Raw genomic sequence first — 19,910 nt, forward strand, 5'->3', positions numbered from 1 at the left:
TTACTCCTCTTTGGTTTAGCCACCGATCCATTTTTACGTTATTAAAACAGAATGGCAAGAACTGATATCACAATTTCACAAGGGCATTAATCATCTTTTGCCAGACCACTGGGGGGTTTGGGACCACACTTTAAGTATTACTGCCCTATATAAATGTGAAGTAAATACTTGCTTTTATATTATTATTATATATTGATGGATTTTTTTGTCCGTAGGTACAGAGTAACTAGTATCAGCTTAGTAACCACTGATTAACCTAAATGTTTTCAAGTTAACTTCTCTTTTGTGTTCTTTTGCAGATGCTTTCATAAAACATCATAAGGTGGAAACTGTTGGACAGTTATGACAGGCTATGAACTCTGAGATGGCAAAGAGAAAGGAGCCATAAGCCTGCCCCCAATCCAAATTTATGCTTTGATTTTATATCTGAACTCTAGTATTTGTTGCTGGCTGGATTCATGTTGTTAATGTGCAGTTAATGGATATACTATATATGTGCTTAACATATATATTATGTGCATAAATGTATACCCCATTGTTTGTAAAATCTGATTTCAGTGCCCACTGATTTATTGGGGCAGTGTGATGAAAATTTCGGTCAAATTAAATTATTTACAAAAGCTGTGTGTTGAGTGGTTTTTATTTGTGGGAAATTTGTTTACACTGTATGTGAAATATACTAGAGGGACTTTCACATACATTTTTAAATAGATTTACTTATAACAACAAAATAATATGTTGACAAGTACTAGAAAGAAATATATATGGTCATATATTGCAATATAAACCATATATTTACATAGAAGGTTATCTAAATGTATTTTAATATAAAAGTAATGAATAGATGTAAATATTTACATAATATTATAATACATAAGATATTTTAACGTAGTTGATTAAGATTGACACAAAGACGTCATAAATGTTCTGTCGTCATAATAAATGATTTGTTGTCATAGAGACGAGTACACATTGTGTGTGTTCTATATTTAAATTATTTGTCTCTCATTGGCCAAGCGAATGGAACGTTTGACGTCACCGAACATATATAAAGGCTTGCCCTGACGTGTTCCCTTCACACACTGGTGATTCTCTAAGCGAAAGCTATTGAAAACCACTACTACTCTCCTGACTTTAAAGACATCAAAAACCAAACGATTACCTTAAGTCTTTCAAACGACTAGTCAAGCAACAGCTGACAGTTATTTAATAGACTTTTAAAGACATTTTCAACATCATGTCTGATTTGAAGGATATCGAGACCAGCAGGGGTGGTATTCTGCGAAAGCAGACTTCTGCCCCTTCAGGTTCTCGGGTAACCTTCGCCCGTCCGCGGGCTAAACCGGATGTGGAATTGAGCCATTCAGGTCAGTAAATATTATTTACGCCTTTTCTCCATCCGAAGGTTGCAGCTTACGAAGATCGCATATGCAGGCTGCACATGTCTGGTTTATTTAAGTTAACTGAGCATTGCATTCGAAAGTCGTAAACATATTACAACAATTTACGATTAACTGAAAATAATAGCCAATCTTTTAATTGTTAATATTCTGCAAAAAGACGGTTTAGATGACGTATGCAGCCTACAAATGCGACCTACGAAGGATAACTACCTTTAACTCATTAACCTTCCCCGGTTGCATAAAGCACCTTAAGTGTAATTTTCCCTTAATTTCACCCTTATGTTTCCTTTAAAATTAAGGGTGTTGCAGAAAAACCTTAAGTTTTTTCTGTTGCGTCTCCATGGCAACAATAGTATTTTATAACAACAAATCGGGGTCGCTATCATGAAACACTTTACGATTACCTTTACCTAAGCGAACCATTTAAGGGATTATATGCAAAACACTTTAATTATTCTCTTACAGTAGTTAAGGTGAATTTACCCCTTAAGTGTCATACTTAAGGGAAAAACTTAAGGTGCTTTATGCAACCGGCCAGATCCTCACGGTCACATATTAGTCAAATGTTGGGTTTGTCAGCTCATTCGGTTAAAGAGAAACCCCAAATGCAAAAATATACGAGTGGAAATTAAGTTCAGTAGCTTTACTTTGCGCTATACAGACGAACGTTGCTATATGCCTGTATTGTTGGTGGAATTAAAGACTCGTATGCATGAGGCGTTTTGTTGTAGTTGATTTAATATGAACTGTGTCTATTTCAAATACGGGTTGATGCGAATGTCTGTTTCTTTACACGACCCTCCCGCCATCATATGGCAGGTGAGGTAATACCTTTTCCAAGTTTAGAAACCGACGCATTAATTCGCATTACTGAATGTGAATGAATTATTCGACGCATTACTTAAGTTATTCATTAAATAATGTCTCAAATTATGAAATCAGGGTCATAATAAGGTAAACTTTACATTTTATAATGTTACGCGTTCGTTATTTTGTCTGATTTGTTTCGTTATGAACAAAGCAGAGTGTGATTTATCTTTGGACTCGTCGCGCGCGTGCTTTTGTCTGGTGCGGTTTCTTTCAAACGCAATAACTGACGATATTGTCAAACATATTTATTTGTCAAAGTGCTTCCATGATGTTCTCGTCAATGTATTATTTTTTTTTCAAACGTGTTATGCGCTTTGTTGTGATATTTGAGCATGAACTAATGAAAATATATATGAGATCGGTGGTAAGATTAAATTACGTCACCGGAGTTTTGGTTTAGGTGAATGGCTATTTTGAAGGGAGGGGGGGGCACGGGGCAAACGAAATGCGCGACCTGTTTTTTTACTGCTAATTTGCACGACGCCTCATTTTGTGTCACCATACAGTTCATTCTTTAATGGATCTACGTAGCCCAAACACACTTTAATAAATCTCACTCATAACCTCGAGAAGAGGACTGACTTTCCTCTTTTATCGCACCACACGTTCATCTAACTCACGAAGCTTGAGTGCCATCTAGTGGTGCATTAATGTAAGGACATTACAGCGTGTACAGTGGGGAGCGAGATGCTCAACGGAGGTTGTGCGTCTCTGCCCCCGCAGCTTTAGAAATGTGGGCTGTCCCTCCGGGGACAGTTAATGATGATGAGTCTCTTTACACTATTATAATGACACATTAATATATATATATAATTTTAAAACACTCATTCTATATATTTTTCCTCATTTTACAATAAGAATAAACGCAATAACAGTGTGGAATAACACAAATATATAACACTAGCATATATGAAATATTATGTAACAGGTTTTATAATGTAACAAAGTAACAATGTGTTAGATTTCAGAGAAGTTTATAATGTCTTCTTTTTGTCTGTTCTGTCCAGTTGGTAGATGGACTGAGAGCATGTCTAGACCAGCACAGGGGCCAAAAGGCTGGGATGTACGAGATACATACCAGGAGTTGGCCTACGCTCCAGCCTCCTATTATCCAAAGATGTTTGTCCTACTGGGAAAAACATATGAGGATGAGGGGGTCCCTGCAGGTCAGTTTGTTACACCAGTGGTTTGCACGACGCCTCATTTTGTGTCACCATACATTCAGCTCATTGTTTGATGGGTCTACATAGCCCCTCATGAAGTCAAACACACTTTAAAAAATCTCACTCATAACCTCGAAAAGAGGACTGACTTTCTTCTTTTAACACACCACACGTTTATCTAGCTCACAAAGCTTGAGTGCCATCTAGTGGTGCATTAATGTAAGGACATTACAGCGTGTAAATCAATCCTAACTATAGTTAGCTGCTGCGGACCTAAGATCAGCATAGAAAATGTATATGGCTAATTTAAAGGACATCTATATTTTGCCCATATTCTGTACCTTTTGTTTTAAATTGAGTATTTTAAACGATCTTATGCCTAGAATTAGTGAAGGAGGTTTGCATGATTCTTTGGTTCATAACTATTGTGAAAGTTTGATCAATTGTGCATAATGACATACAATAAATGCATACAGAGTTACAAGACCATCACTACTTCCGGTTCATGGTGACTTTCAAGGGCAAACACTACATTGTGTTTATCCGGGCCTGCTAATAAGAACACAAAAATCATTCATAGTGATCAGGACACTGGGTTTAAAGTGACAGCACATTGTTTTAGGTCCGTTAAATGGAGGCTTGTAACTATAAGCAGATAAACGCTATGCTAACTTGTTGTTAACGTGTTCTGATGTTATAAACACTCATTTGTCAGCTTCCCGCAGCCTCGCGCCCTTTTCACTTCTGTCATTTGCATTAAAAAAGTGCCAGTTATAAAATTCTTCAACTATTTATCCACAATGTGAAAATACCATGTTAACTGTTAATGTGTTTTTTTATGTCTGATCTGTCCAGGTGTTAGACAGAAAAAGCTTACATCAACTGAGAGGCTCAGGATGTCCATGACTAGAATGGAAGCCTCACGAAGGGCCCGTTTATACTCGGATGAGGAGGCACGTTGGGCCCTTCTACAGATTTTGAAAGATTGGTGTGGCCCTGAAGGTCAGTCAGCACATCATTATTATGAAACCTCAAATTTAATGAAAAACATTTGACACATTAACTTATTATATAGATAGTAAAACATACATGAAGTTACTGTGTACTTGGGTCTAGCATAGCATGAGGGCGGTGTTTGGTATTTTTGGTGTTTACATTTGTATGTATTATGTAATGATGTTTTTCATGTGAAGTTTTTAAATTAAATAAAATATGGTTCACATAGTTTATTAATTTAATAATAGTGATGATGTATAAAACATTGTGTTTATGCATCAGTAGCGGGCGGTGACTTCTCTTCCGAGGGGCACAAATCCGAAATATGTGTTCCGTGTGTCTTGTGTTGCTCGTCATGTCAAAATGTGTGTTTGTTTCATCATGTAAACCTATGTGCATCATGCGTCATTTCAAAAAACGTGCCTGCTGCACATGCGTCAAAAGGGTTTATGACAAAGAGATGCTTACGTTCACAAAATACTCGCAAGACACCAACTTAAAACTAAACTCTGATTACAAATGACATTAATCGAGTATCTGGCAAACGCCTTTGAAGCGTCTGCAGCAGACACGTATTTTGACATGACGCGTAATGCACATAGGTTCACATGACGTGCCGAACATATGACGGACTAAATACATGTTCGCATTGTTCGCCCTCGAAAAAGAAGTCACTGGCCACCACTGGTACACATACATGTCTTGTGTGATAAATTTTTGTTATTACTATTATTACAATGTTTGTGAAAATACCACAGTAACTGAGATCTAACACATTGTTACTGTATTAAGAAGTTTAAAATGTGTTCTTTGTGTCCGGTCTGTGCAGCTGATAGACAAGATAAGATCACGGGTTCATCAGCTGAAGGGCTTGTAAGTCTCGTTGAAAGCAGTGGGGAGCGAGATGCTCAACTGAAGTTGTGCGTCTCTGCCCCCGCAGCTTTCGAAATGTGGGCTGTCCCTCCGGGGATAGTTAATGATGATGAGTTGGTCCCTGCAGGTCAGTCTCTTACACTGTTATAATGACACATTAAATATATATAAATTTAAAATACTCAGTCTATTTATTTTTCCACATTTTACAAGAAGAATAAACGCAATAACAGTGTGGAATAACACAAATGTATAACACTAGCATATATTAAAAATTATGTCATGGGTTTTATAAAGTTACAATAGTAACAATGTGTTAGATTTCAGAGAAGTTTATAATGTCTTTTTTTGTCTGTTCTGTCCAGCTGGTAGACAGACTGCCATGTCTACACCAGCTCAGGGGAAAGAAGTAACAAGCTGCGGTGAACGAGATTCACAACGGAGGTTGTGCGTCTCTGCACCCGCAGCTTGCGAAACAAGGTTTGTCCTTCCCGGGGCAATTGACGATGAAGAGTGGGTCCCTGCAGGTCAGTTTGTTACACCAATGGTTCTCAAGGTTTTGCCTGGAGGCCCACTGCTCTGCACATTTTGTTTGTCTCCCTTATTTAACACACATGATTCAAATCATCGGCTCATTAGTAGAGATCTCAATGAACTGAACTGATTGTGTCAGATGATAGAGACATACAAAATGCAGTGGGCAGTGGGCCTTGAGGAACAGAGTTGATATATATATATATATATATATATATATATAATTTACAACACTAATTTTTCCAAATTTTACAATAAGAATAAACTGTGGAATAACACACATGTAACATTAACATGTATGACATTTTTATGTAATAGGTTTTATAATATTTTTCACAATACCATAATAACTATACAGTAACAATGTGTTAGATTTTAGAGAAGTTTATAATGTCTTCTTTGTGTCCGATCTTTCCAGTTGTGTCTACATCTGCAGCGGCTTTAGATGAAGAGGAGAGAAGCTTACCAGGTCAGTGTATTACACCATAATAATGACACCCCAAAAAGTATTGTTTAAATTAAACAAACAAACAAACGTAAAATGAGAACGAAAGCAAAAATCTAACACGGGTTTCACATTATTTCTTAACTGTTTTCTAAGCAAGGTTTTCATTTAAGGTTTAGAAATTTACATTCGCCATTCTGGCACAAATCTCTCGTGTTGGCAGGACTTAACCATACTTTAATCCCATTGGCTAGTGAGATTTGAATTACAGATCTCTGATCAGGAATAAGGGTGGGACAATAAATTGGTATGCGGATTGATCATTGTCTGTCTTCGTGTAACACAGTCTCACCCCATGTCGTCAATATTTGACGACACTTGACCATTCGTCATACGTATTTTTTGACGAACTGGGGACTTCAATACTATTACGTCCGTTGCATTCTCTTTCCTATTTTCTTACCGTTTTTGCGTCGGTTTAGGGTTAGATTACGCAAAATTAAACAGTGTATGCGAAATGAAACAGTTGCCACCTGGCGTTGGGGTTAGAGTTAGGTACGCGAAATGAAACAGTTGTCACCTGGCGTTGGGGTTAGAGTTAGGTTTGGGAAGGGATGTCATTATGTAAATCTAACCCTAAACCGACGCGAAAATGGTAAGAAAATAGGAAAGAGAATGCAACGGACGTAATAGTATTGAAGTCCCCAGTTCGTCAAAAAATGACGCGAAAGGTATACCCTTCGCGTCAACATATGACGAATGGTCAAGTGTCGTCAAATATTGACGACATGGGGTGAGACTAGGTTGCTTCGTGCGTTACAAGAATCCATATTGTGGCATCAAATATCGATATAATAAATTAATAAACATGACTGTATATATATTTCCCAGTGTTATTAATTTATGGGTTTCCAAAAAACCCCTATCGATCGGGCTCTAATCTGGTGGTAACATCTGTTGTTCATCTTTTCTATTTTTGTCTTTTAGAACCAAAACCAAAAAGCCGGAAGAAAATCCGTGCTTTCTTGCGCAGAGCATTGCAGGCTATCAAAAAAGCTTGCTGTTGCTGTGGAAATGAGGATATAGTGGAGCCATTTTGATCCTCAGGTGCCCGTATAGATGAAGCTGATGTGTAGAACGGTTCTGGTCTTAAGCAAACGGGTTTTTAAGAACCACCCTATTGCCGGTCAGGTTCGTCATTCCTTGGATATATCAGCTTTCCAAGAAGCAGCTGATCATATGGTCCATTCGACCATCGCCCATGTGCTCTGGCAGATCAGCTGATTTTAAGTCGGGTTCTTCTTACCTGCACCGAGCTCGTGATAAAACACTGGCAGTATAGTCCCTTCGGACTCGAGCCGGCGAGCTCTTTTCCTTGGAAACATGCCCGTTCCAAGAAGAGGATGATCTTAAATGTGGTTTGTCTGCCACGGGCGTCATGCTCAACCGATCATGCTTATTAGTCAGTCAGGTTTGTGTAACCTGCACGAGCTCGTAAGAAACACAGGCAGTATAGTCCCTTCGGACTCGAGCCGGCGAGCTCTTTTCCTTGGAAACATGCCCGTTCCAAGAAGAGGATGATCTTAAATGTGGTTTGTCTGCCACGGGCGTCATGCTCAACCGATCATGCTTATTAGTCAGTCAGGTTTGTGTAACCTGCACGAGCTCGTAAGAAACACAGGCAGTATAGTCCCTTCGGACTCGAGCCGGCGAGCTCTTTTCCTTGGAAACATGCCTTTCCAAGAAGAGGATGATCTTAAATGTGGTCTACGGACCACGGGCGTCATGCTCAACCGATCATGCTGATTAGTCAGTCAGGTTTGTGTAACCTGCACCCATCTCGTGAGAAACACAGGCAGTATAGTCCCTTCGGACTCGAGCCGGCGAGATTGTGGAACCAGACTATTGCCAGTCTGGTTCATCATCTTTGGACATAACAGCTTTCCAAGAAGCAGCTGAATGGTCAGGTTCATCTAGCCTGCGGTCAAGCGATAGTGATCGTGAGTATAATGTTATTGTGTTCTGACCTTTATTGTTGGCTTTATTTTTTCCCTTGTCAACTGTTTCTCTCCTTATTTTTTTCAAATCTCTGTCCAGTTTTGTAATACATGCATTTTAGGGGTGTCACGATTCGTTTCTCGATTTTTACTTCTTTTTTTAAGACAAAAAAATGCTATGCCTATTATTATTATTATTATTATTATTATTATTGTTTCACATTAACATGCACATTGTGTGCTTTTCCTCGCATGGGGGGTTTGTGGGCTTCACTACGCGAGAGAGCTTGTAGAGAGAAGATTCCTTCTTGCACGCACATGCACTTAATGCACGCGTCCTGGAAGCTGCGCTTCTCTCTGTCTCGTGCTCGCGGTCTCGCATCTGTCTGAACATAGTACAAAAGTAGTAATCCTTAAGTATTTGTTCAGTTTTATGCGATTCATGCGAGCTGAGGCAAACTATCGCCTCTCTTAATCTCATGCACGTGCAGAGAGCTGCGCTCTGTCCGAAGTCAGATCTTTAGTTAGTAATCCTGTTTATGATATGCATTTCAAGGAGTTGTAGCAATACGTTATGATATGCTCTTTATTGTCTGCTTTAATTTTCTCCCTTGTCGACTGTACTTTATTGTTTCAAACCTCTGCCCAGTTATCGTAATAAGTGTGTTTTTCCTTTACATTGGAAAAGTGTGCTTTTCCTTTTTATTGTCCTGATTTGCTTATTTAAAAAAAGATTTAGGTTTTTAAAAGTGGTTTTACTCTTACTTGATCCTAAACTTCTTGTTTATTCTGCTAGTAGCTGATTAGCATTTTATGTACTGAACAACTCTCCATTATCTGCACATACTTTAAATGAATATTTATTTTTGTCTGTTATGTTATAAGCAGCACTGCCATTGGAGTTCATGTGAGACACAATTCTTGTGTTAATTTTGTACTGATTGTTTTTCATTTCTTTATGTCATTGCTTTATGAAGTGGGAAGACAGATTGGAAGAGGTGCCTTTAGTAAAGTGGATGAGGGGACGCGCAAATCTGATGGCATGAAGGTAGAACCGCTCTTTATCAAATTGTTTTGCCAACCCTACATTATATATGACTTACATATGATTATTTCTCTCTTATACGTCACCATCAAATATATTAAGAAGTCTGGCAAGGAAATCTACACTAAAATACCCTCGAACCCAAGGACATTGAGACAAACAGACCCAGTTCCGGCCGCCGTGGAGGTCAACACACCACTGATCTACTGGCCGTCCTTCAACATGATGCCCAGCCGATGCCTGACCAACGACCACCAGCGGAACCTGTTTAATCTCCTCATCCGTTTACATATATCTCCCAAGGGTTTTTTCCCTCCTAGGACTTTTTTCCCTCCTTGCAAAAAAATTTGGGAGGTTTTTCTCCTAGGGGGTTTTTTCAACCCGGGGAGTCAGCCGACATTGGCTTTACATAGCACCCTCTTCTATACGTTACATTATTAATACGCTCGCTTGTAAAGTTTATTCAAAGCCGCTGTATTTTGCTACTTATATTGTCTGTCGAATTTGCTGTGTTTTTTTCCTGTTTCTATTAATGTAAAGCTGCTTTGAAACAATTACAAATTGTGAAAAGCACTATATAAATACAATTTCCATTCAATTTTATTTTGAGTTTGAAAGATTTCATGTTTTTAATATTTTACCTCTATTTATTGATTTAATTTATTGTGGTTTTTTTGTTCTTCTGTCAGTGCAGCATATTGTTAAATATAATATTAATGTACATTGTAAATACTATACCACAAGTATTTTTATAAACTTTTTTTATTAGTTCTTGTTGTTGTTAGTTATTTTTTTTTTTTTGCCTTAAAAGAAATACAATAAATGTGATGCCTTTTATTTTCAATAGAATGCATATTTATTTTAAATATTATAAACACACATAAATATGAAAAGCAGTTGTTTTGTTCTTTTTATTATCAACTTAATCCAATAAAAAAATAAACATTTGTGACAAACAGTAAGAAAGTAAACTTTACCGTTTCACAGTACAATCCATAAAGCCACAAAGGTCTAAGAGTTAATAACGAATAGTATTTACGTCACTGTTCAAAATTGCACACTTATTTTGGTTTTCTTTATAGGGAACAGTGAACGGTTTCAGACACAGTCATTGATTTCATTGTAGGCTGGAAGATGCAGTAGTATTTGTCTTTCGATATATCTTAAGCTTCTGTAGGTGCTGAAGCACGTTGGTACAAACACTTAACATGTGTGTGTGCCATTTAAAGGATTTGTCCACTTTCTTAAAAAAAATCAAGATAATACTCACCCCATGTCAAGCTGGTGCGTTACACGGCTGGTGCAAGAGGAGAAGTTGTGCTTTAAAAGTACATATTTTTTCATTTTTCTTGCAAAAAATGACAATGGTTTTGCTAGATAAGACCCTTATGCCTCTTTGGGATCTTTTAGAGCCCTTTGAATCTGTGTTGAAACTGAAATTTTAAACTGCATTTAAACAGTAAACTGTTGGGGTCCAATAAAGTCCATTAAATTGAGAAAAATAAAAAATAAATTAATTTCTTCTCGACTGAAAAAAGAAAACCCATTAACATTTTGGATGACATGGGGTGAGTAAATGATCGTTGTTGTTTTTTTATTGAGTAATCCTTTAGGCCAGTGGTTTTCAAACTGGGGGCCAGGGCCCCCAGGGGGGCTGCGAGATGGTGCCGGGGGGCCCAAGTTTTATGACATTTTATAAAATACATTCATTTATCATGAATTCTGTGTAATTAAACCTAAAACGTAATAAGCCAACTAACCAACAGCCCTACTAGGTACAATTTTATATGTTTTGTTTAATTAAAATATAACATTTTGTTTTTGTCATAAATTTTCTTTTGGGGGGCCGCAAAAAAATGCACTGTACACAAGGGGTGCCGCACGCTGAAAAAGTTTGGGAACCACTGCTTTAGGCTGACTGTCAATGTGAACCCCCAAATATTTATAAGAAGCAACCTGTTTAATCTCTTGGCCATAAACCACAACAGAGCTCCTAACCCATACTGATCTGGGGTCTGCATTGACATCTTCTGTCTTCTTTACCATTAATCTCCAGATAGTGGTGATCACATCAACTCACAAACTCATCTACAACAGCTTTATAATAAATCCTGCTATCTGTTGTCAATGTCTGTGCAATAATATGGTGTTATCTAAAAGTCATACGCAGTCCTAGGCATTCGTTCTTCATTTACTCACAAGCGTGCAAGGCACATTAAGACGCATTTTGATAAACTATGCGATGAAACAACTGCAAAATTGAACCCTGTGTTAAATTGGCTGAGAAAGGTCATTAAAAAAAAAAAATCCAATTGCACATTGTAAACACAAAGTATTTCCACCTAAGCTGTGAGCACTTGTAAAATATTTATTTTCAAGTGAAAAATGCTATAAACCAAAGTTTGTACTGTAAACCATCCATAGAAAATCCAACATCAGTTTGACAACAATTCATAAACCGCAAATTTGATTTTATATCACATAAAAGTGTTTAAATTAAATTATTATAAAAATAAAAACCTACAGTTATTAAACAAGTAAAAGAAATAGTCTCATTGAATTATAAACACACAAATAAATCATCATGGTCTATAGCAGAGATCCTAAACTTCAGTTTACCGCTGCACGTTTAGGATGTCTTCCACATCTAACACATCTGATTCAAAGTGATCAGCGATGATATAAGATTAATAGAGACAAACTCAAATTGAAGATATTTCCCACCTTAAAACATGTCTGAATAAAGTAACATTAAAATTATTTAGTAACCTCTAAACATTTGAAGAGTTTAGTAACATTGCATAAGGTGGCATAAGATCTGACATCAAAAACATGCAGCGGTAAAGGATGCTCCATAAAAGAATGCTGGACAAAGCAATAAACACACAGATGGCTGTGGATGCCAAGTAATCCATGAACTTTACAACAAATACATCAAGTCGAATAACATCATCCAGGATTTCTTTATCTTGTATCTGGCTAAAATCCAAGCTGTCCAGCAGAACTCTTTTAGCTTCCTGAATGACTCTGTCGGCCTGAACCCAACTGAGACAGACTAGATGCTCTCGAGCCGACAGCTGAAAACACTTTCCCCTCAGATCCATTTGATCTGTAGGATTTTAAGCCTTTGAATTGAGTGCTGGCACTGCTGAGTACCACCTTGGTCCTAGAGATTGTTTTTCTTTATTTTAACCATGTATAAGCTATACAGTAAAAATCAATCAATCAATCAATATACAGTATAGAAGATATTTTATAAATCACACACTGTAAATATGATAAAAATGCAGAAACAGATAGTTGCAAAATAAGATATTTTAATAAGGTGAAGAAACAATTTAAAATGATTTGTTACTCTCTCTCTCTCTCTCTCTCTCTCTCTCACACACACACACACACACACACACACACACCCCTGAAAGAGGACTGTTTTGCAGAGCTTCTTACCCGTGCTCCCTTTCTGTAGTTCAAGAGAAGTGAGTTTGGCAACATGGTGGAGCCTTATGTTTAAAAACACAGACACAACCAATGACAAGAAGTCAGACTGATGGTTGTCGATCCAAACTGGGTCTCCTCAATGTGCTCTCTACGAAGGAAAACATCTTCTGTTCCAGATCCTCCCGCACAACGTGCATGACTGTTGACATCTTAGCTTGTTAAAGCTCGGCGGATCAAGCAGCTCACAGCACCTTATAATAATAATAATATTACACATTTATATAGCGCCTTACACAATACTCACAACAGAGAAACTCTTGTAATTATTACTTTACTTTACCCACCTCTCCCTGCAGGGTGAACACCGACTGGCGAACGTTAGCTGGCTACGATTTCAGTACAGTAATATCAATAATCCCGGCTCATTCTCAATTGTCTGGTAATATTATATTCACAAAATACAACGAATAGTACGCTAATGTTAAAACTTACTTGTGAAAAGTAATCCCCCGGGGTCTATTTGCGATGGTCCGCCGATTAGGACAGGAAAATCCTCCACAACACTCTGGCATCTTATCTGCTGCCACGCAACGAAACTAGGAGTACGACCGGTTTAAGATGGCGGCCGTATTTCTCAGTCCCAAGGGGCCAATAGGGCATCTAGTTTCTATATATCTATGGTTTAAACGCCTTAAAGCAAGCTCCCCATTGGCTGCACATAGATTAGTAATAAAACGCCTGTTTCCCGTTGACAAAATGTCAAAATAAAGTTCAGTACTTTGCGTCATAAATAAATAAAAAATGAAACGTTTATGTGTTTTTCCTACTTAAGATTAAGGAATATTAACATTTATTATAGTCATATTAATGTACTAGAAATAGACATGACCACCCAATATCATTTAAATTATATAAAATACATTTTTGTTTTTACAAAAATTGGCATGATTTTACTATAGTAACACTAACCTAACTGTAGTAATTATGGTATTTCGGTGGAACATAACATTTGTGCATCTCATTTGCTGCTTGATTACTGTGTATACCAAAGTGTCAAAAAATAATGTGTATTCCTTTTAATTTTTTTGTTTTTATTTTAGTCCTAAACACTTTAATTAATAACATCCACAATAAAAAAATACGACTTACATAATGGCACACATAATACAGAATGCTTTTCACAGCAACAAAAGTGCCGTATTGTTATTATGATGTAACAAGAAGGTATAAAATGGTACCAAATATAATTATTACACACAATCAGTCATGCACATAAATTATATGCACGACAACACAACACAAAAATATTAAAATTGAGGTAAACTGAGTCAACAGTATTAAAGTAGCACCATGTAGGGCTGTATGTCTAATGTAAGATGGTGCATGCCTTAAACATTACTACTGGACAACCATGCATTAAGGGCATATAACTATAGAAGACTACAATCTTCCATAGTCTAACAGTGCAGCGTTGTTTCACTTAAAACCTCTGTTTGCACATTGACAAGTCAATGTCAATTATATGCACAGAACATAAAAATAACAAATGTATGAAACAGTGAATGGTGGTCATTTAACATATGTAGTTTCAGAAGCACGAAATGCAGAGAATCAGTGTTCAGAGAATCGGTGTTCAGTCAAGCTTTAAAGTAACACATACAAAATTAAAATCATATACATTAAATAACCCATTATGACAAATGGGTTTCATTATCAGCATACCTTTAACCGAAACATATCAAAATATTTTATCAATATAAAAAAAACAATAAAAACACTGTCCTTGTTGGTCCTTCTCAGTACATGCAGTGTAGACAATGACAGGGCATAAATCTTTCTCCATTAACCTCTTCTCAGGTTTTTTCGTTGTTGCTGCTACATCTGATGTCTGGAATCTGTTCTGTAAACGGCTGCATTGTCCACAGGTTGTCCGTTACCTGGTCTACAGATTTTTGTCTGTTATTATTTAAACATATTTGTCCATACTAAGTCTTATGATAAACCGCACCATATATAAATAAGCTATATTTTCAAAAAAAGAGAAGTTCAGATGCAAAACCCCTATAGGTTCAGTTATTTCACTTTAATGGCAATGAAAATGTTATTTAGTCAGTAACTGAAATGCCTTATTTTCACAAATGTCAGTCATTTCATTGATATTTAACAAATTTGACTGTCTTTCACTGCAAAACCCTCTAAGTGCATGCAAGCATTTTTTGGGCAAAAACCTCCACAAAAAAATCACTTATTTGGACAAGACAGAGTAAACAGTTGCAAAATCACTAAAGATACAACTAGAAACATTGCAAATGATAAAAGTCAGAATGTAAAAATGAAGAAACTGAACCACATATTAGGGTCACTGTGATCCAAGTGTCTGCCACATTAGGTTTGTATTCTGGTCAAAGTACTCAAAAAAGACCCAAGTCTGAAAGTGATCCACGGTCGTTTGCGCATCGTTTATCCAATTCATCTTTTGTGCACTTAGAGGAGTTTGCTAAAAATGGCATTTAGCGAGCATTGTTCTGTCAACTAAGCGGTAATTCTGAATGTCCTGAGGTCGGGATTAAGCGGATTTAAAGGGATAGTTCACCCAAAACTAAAAATTCTGTCATTGTTTAATCACCCTCATGTTGTTACAAACCTGTATACATTTCTTTGTTCTGATGAACACAAAGGAAGATATTATGAGAAATGTTTGTAACCAAACCGTCCATGGACCTTACTCACTTCCATAGTAGGAAAAAAAATACTATGGAAGTAAATGGGGTCCACGACCGGTGAACTTTTGGGTGAACTATCTCTTTAAAGTGATTGTTTTCAATGAACGATAATACATAAACTAATATATTCAGTTTAATTCAGTACATTATTTTATTTTTAAATTGAATTACTTAAACTGAAAATAAACTCGCATTACTTTTTTTTTTAAAGTAACTCAAATATTACTGTGTACATTTAAAAGTAATGCTTTACATTACTTGTTACTTCAGAAAAGTAATATTATTACGTAATGCGTGTTACTAGTAAAGCGTTACCCTCAACACTGATCATTATCTTATTTTGGATGGAGGTGGCGTTTAGCGGTTTCTGCATCTGAGCTCCTCAAATAAATCTACCTGTCCCATGAGAATTGACATTGGATGCTTGCTGTTGTTCTTCCCATGATCCATGACCACAGGTCTCATCATACCCAGGGTCATGCTGTTCTTCTTTGATTGCCATTCTTTTGGCATCCTCTGAAATGGAGAACAATAAGACATTGCTTAACAAAATGTTCAAAATTAATAGTTACATTTATAGAGGCAGAATATCCTTATACACTTTACCTTTGGCCAAAGTCAGATCAAATGAATATTTCGTCTCTAGGATCTCTTGATGGTCGTGCACTCCCTTCAGCTGATCCCTGAGTTCTTTCAGTTTAATGTAGAAGTGCACCTTGTCCTGAGCACGAGGGAACTGAGCACAACGTGGGCTTGATGACGGCATTAGATAACAAACCTGGTCAACAACACAACACAACTTGTTACATAAATAGGCATCTTCAACAGGAAGTATATATTTTCACAAAAAACTCGTACCGTCTCCGTGTCTGGAACTTTGTAGGGCTGCAATCCAAATTCTAAGTTCTTGGCCTTTACTCCAAAAATCTCCTTACAAAATATTTCGTAAATACCTGAAATATAAGCAGGATTAATGTATGTCACAGATTAAATACCATTTACTAAAATGTTAAATCTCCTTACCTTTGCCATTGAAGACTGCAATTAAAGGCCTGTACTTCTGGAGCTTCTCCAAAAGTTGGTGACCACCTTCACGGATCTCTTTACTACAAAAGAAAGTATACACCGGATAAGCTTAGAATTTAAAATAAACCTTTTTATAGGGGCTGTAACATGATCTCAGTAAAATACACGTTACTTACTTTTAGCATCTGGCATAATTTTTTTTTTAAATGTATCAATATGTTCTTTTTTGGGAACTGTTTCCGGCTAAATTTGCAAAGCAAACTACATACATTACATATGCCAAAGCAAGCATGTTAAACCTACTTTGAGAGATCTTTACTTCCAGGCGTGGTCCTTTCCACCATATTGGTGAAACCAATGCCGAATCTTTCGGGGAGCGTCTGATCATGCATGTGGTTAAGCTGTTCATCAGTCAACCCAGAGAGAAACAAGCACTTCCCTGTGAAATAGTCACATGAACAAACATATCAAGGACCTGCATAAGTATATAAACATCTTTTACAAAGAATAAGATCAGCTTACAAAAATGATTCCCAGGATTTGGGTAATGCCTTCCCTTGTAGGCTGACATCAGGCCTGGATTAATGCCAATCTATAAACACATGACAAATAATGTACAATCAATACAGATGAAAGTCGAAATAATATGGCTGTATTGTTCATAAACAAAACCTACAATTAGCATATCAAGGTTATGGGTGATGATGTCTGGTAGTTTTTTCGTCATGACTTCCTCTGGTGACATTCCATTGAATCTGTCCAATGTCCTCTTTGCTTTTTTTGGAGACTCCTCAGCATCTGTCTGCTCTTTTCCTTCACCTTTAAGGGGACGTCCCCGCTTCTTGCCTTTGGCAGGTGTCATCGGAGGATCTACATAACAGATGTGTAGTAGTAAGTCTTACAGTCAGACTGCAAAAATATCTTGGTTTTAAGTACTCCAAGTCTGTTGCTGTCTGGTCTTACCGGGTGGCTGGATGGGGAATTGTTGGGGTTGAGGTTGTTGATGTTGTTGTTGATGATGATCCAGATATACATCTTGATGTACTGATAAATTTGTTATGACCTTTTCTTCTGTATACTGGGCAGCATTAACCATCTGGTGGTATTGTGGCACCTGCTCGGGCTGATACTGCTGAGGATTTGTTTGATACCTAATGAAACAAATCATAAAGAAACATTCATCTTACTGTCAATGCATAAAAGTTCAGAGCTATAAAAACCTGGATAGACTGCTAAAAGACATTTAAGTTAATGCACCCTTTAATATACAATAATTTGTATTCAGACAGGATCATTTGTTGAATTGTGTTAGGTATCTTTATTTTATTATTTAAACAAAAAATATAGCTGTATATTTTAACAAGCTGAAAATTTGGGACATCTTTTGGGGCTGGGGAAACTTACCAGTACTGTAGATAATCCATAGGGGCCGTCAGAGATGAATACTGCCTTTCTTCCATCTTAATTGGCGTTCTTACTTTAATAGATTAATATTCATGTTTTGTTACTGATATACCATCAGGTAAACCACACCTTCCCTTTGTTTAACTGGTTGTGTTGCATCTATCATTTTGTTAGTAGGTCGATTATACGACAAACTATATCATTATTAAATGCATTATAATAGAAGCATACGTATTTCAAAGACAGTACAAATACAACGTGAAGCTATTGTACCCATGTAGCTTACTGGACTCATAATAAGCACAGAGCTGTGTGGATCCCCGTGCAAAAATAAAATACTTCGTTTCGCTAAACAAAGATACGTTAGCATCTTGCTTGTAAACCTTACCTGTCACATATGTTTTTCAGACCTTGTAGTGTACAAAATAATATTTAGTGTAAAGAGAGTCCCAAAAGATACTGTTCATGATACATGAAGCCGGTGTAGGTATAAATGTCAACAAAGCTAAAGATAAAATCCAAAATAAAAGTCCATGTTTTATAGCATTATAATAAAACGATAAGCAGTAAATATTTATATTTTTTTGTAATTCAAAGTTTATGTACTGTTTGTATAGTATACACTTGTATACTGTTAGAGCATTAATATAAAGCACAATCTAACTTAAATTTATGCTTTTATACAACGAGGCATCGCGGTCGTAACGGCAGACTTCACATTAGTGGAGCGTACCATTATTTACAAAGGGGGAGGTCGTATATTTTCCTAATACATTTCTACGTTAACAGCAATTGTGGTGTGTATAATTATACCAGTCCTTATAACATATTTAAAAAAATATCACCTGAGAGTTGCTAGTGATAAATTAAGAGTTATTTTCTAACTTTGTTTTAGACACATTTGATTCCATTACTCCCTGTACGTAATTTATATTATTTGAGCTCATTGGCTACCCATGTGAATCAGTCATGTAAAGGCTGCTTGTGCGAACGTTGTATAACAACTGTATAATATTAGGTTAACTATACGTTAACAAAGGTCAGTATGTCTTCCTGTAGTTTTATTTTGTATGTCTGGGGTATAATATTGTTTTAATTTAATATTCCGTAAATAATGTGTTGCTACTTTTTAATGTAGCTAAGCTAGCACACTGATGGAATGACCTTCTAACAAAAACTTACTCATATTATTGGATGAATTAATTGTGTTATTGGTACCTGAACGACTTAATGTCATGTGATTTAAGAAGAACAGTGTAAACGTGTTAAGAAATAAAGTTAAGAGTTATAGATATGTAATTAACAGGGAGGAACATTACATGCATTAACAGCTTTATTCATGTGTAACATCTGATTTAAGGATGCCAGCAGGTGTATCCTGGCCCAGATATCTAAGGATGTTGGGTGCTAGCGTCCTGTCAATGTTTGCTGGAGCACAGGTTGTTCATCAGTATTACCGTCCTGATTTGGTAAGTGTAAACTTTTGCATTTAAATATTATTTTTTTTAGGTTTTGTTGTAAACTTTAAAAGTGACATTTTTTTATTTCTTTCCAGACCATACCAAACGTCCCACCAAAACCTGGAGAACTGAGAACAGAACTTCTTGGCTTGAAAGCAAGACAGACAAACTCAGAAGAATAATGACCCATTGATTTGTTACTGTACATATGTACATAATGTTGTAAAGACTCCCAAAACATGAGTAAAATTAGACAAAAATCTTATTTTATTCTGTAAATAAATTTGTACTGAACTTTCATGTCATCGTCTTTGTCACATTAAATGCTTCATTATTTGTGATTGTGTTTTTTTTAACTAATATGAAATAACTTTTTATTTACCACCATTACCATGCTGTGAGTCTTGCAGTTTTATGGCAGACACGTCTAATAGTAAATTACTCAGAAAATGTAGTAGTAATAATAGTATTATATTCCATGTTACATCCACTAAAATGTAACATTTTATGCAGATGTACAGATAGTTTACAAA

General features: G+C 36.5%; 3 protein-coding genes across 4 annotated transcripts; 2 read left to right on the top strand and 1 right to left on the bottom strand.

Annotated features, from left to right (window-relative positions):
- The first annotated feature begins 1,101 nt into the window (after window positions 1–1,101).
- LOC135781383 (uncharacterized) lies at window positions 1,102–10,135 on the top strand. The gene is made up of 8 exons (XM_065291819.2): window positions 1,102–1,367; window positions 3,281–3,439; window positions 4,292–4,438; window positions 5,262–5,432; window positions 5,671–5,832; window positions 6,258–6,308; window positions 9,259–9,329; window positions 9,429–10,135. Exons 1-8 carry the CDS (start codon window positions 1,238–1,240, stop codon window positions 9,765–9,767), a joined length of 1,230 nt encoding a protein of 409 aa, XP_065147891.1. The 5' UTR covers window positions 1,102–1,237; the 3' UTR covers window positions 9,768–10,135.
- Window positions 10,136–13,799: 3,664 nt separating this feature from the next.
- tdg.2 (thymine DNA glycosylase, tandem duplicate 2) lies at window positions 13,800–18,464 on the bottom strand. 2 transcript variants are annotated; one of them, XM_065291810.2, is made up of 11 exons: window positions 18,306–18,464; window positions 17,918–17,990; window positions 17,477–17,664; window positions 17,190–17,383; window positions 17,036–17,105; window positions 16,817–16,952; window positions 16,511–16,593; window positions 16,346–16,440; window positions 16,094–16,265; window positions 15,884–16,003; window positions 13,800–14,720 (listed from the first exon to the last, which is right to left on the bottom strand). In XM_065291810.2, exons 2-11 carry the CDS (start codon window positions 17,971–17,973, stop codon window positions 14,707–14,709), a joined length of 1,128 nt encoding a protein of 375 aa, XP_065147882.1. In that variant the 5' UTR covers window positions 17,974–17,990; window positions 18,306–18,464; the 3' UTR covers window positions 13,800–14,706. The 2 variants fall into 2 exon arrangements, with proteins under 2 accessions (XP_065147882.1, XP_065147881.1); XM_065291809.2 differs by having other exon boundaries at window positions 13,805–14,706.
- A 343-nt stretch (window positions 18,465–18,807) lies between these two features.
- Window positions 18,808–19,718, top strand: uqcc6 (ubiquinol-cytochrome c reductase complex assembly factor 6). Its single transcript, XM_065291811.1, has 3 exons — window positions 18,808–18,956; window positions 19,278–19,386; window positions 19,473–19,718. Exons 2-3 carry the CDS (start codon window positions 19,279–19,281, stop codon window positions 19,557–19,559), a joined length of 195 nt encoding a protein of 64 aa, XP_065147883.1. The 5' UTR covers window positions 18,808–18,956; window position 19,278; the 3' UTR covers window positions 19,560–19,718.
- Window positions 19,719–19,910: the final 192 nt, after the last annotated feature.

Source organism: Paramisgurnus dabryanus, chromosome 23 (assembly GCF_030506205.2).
Source record: "Paramisgurnus dabryanus chromosome 23, PD_genome_1.1, whole genome shotgun sequence".
In the NCBI taxonomy this organism is placed as follows: Eukaryota; Metazoa; Chordata; class Actinopteri; order Cypriniformes; family Cobitidae; genus Paramisgurnus; species Paramisgurnus dabryanus.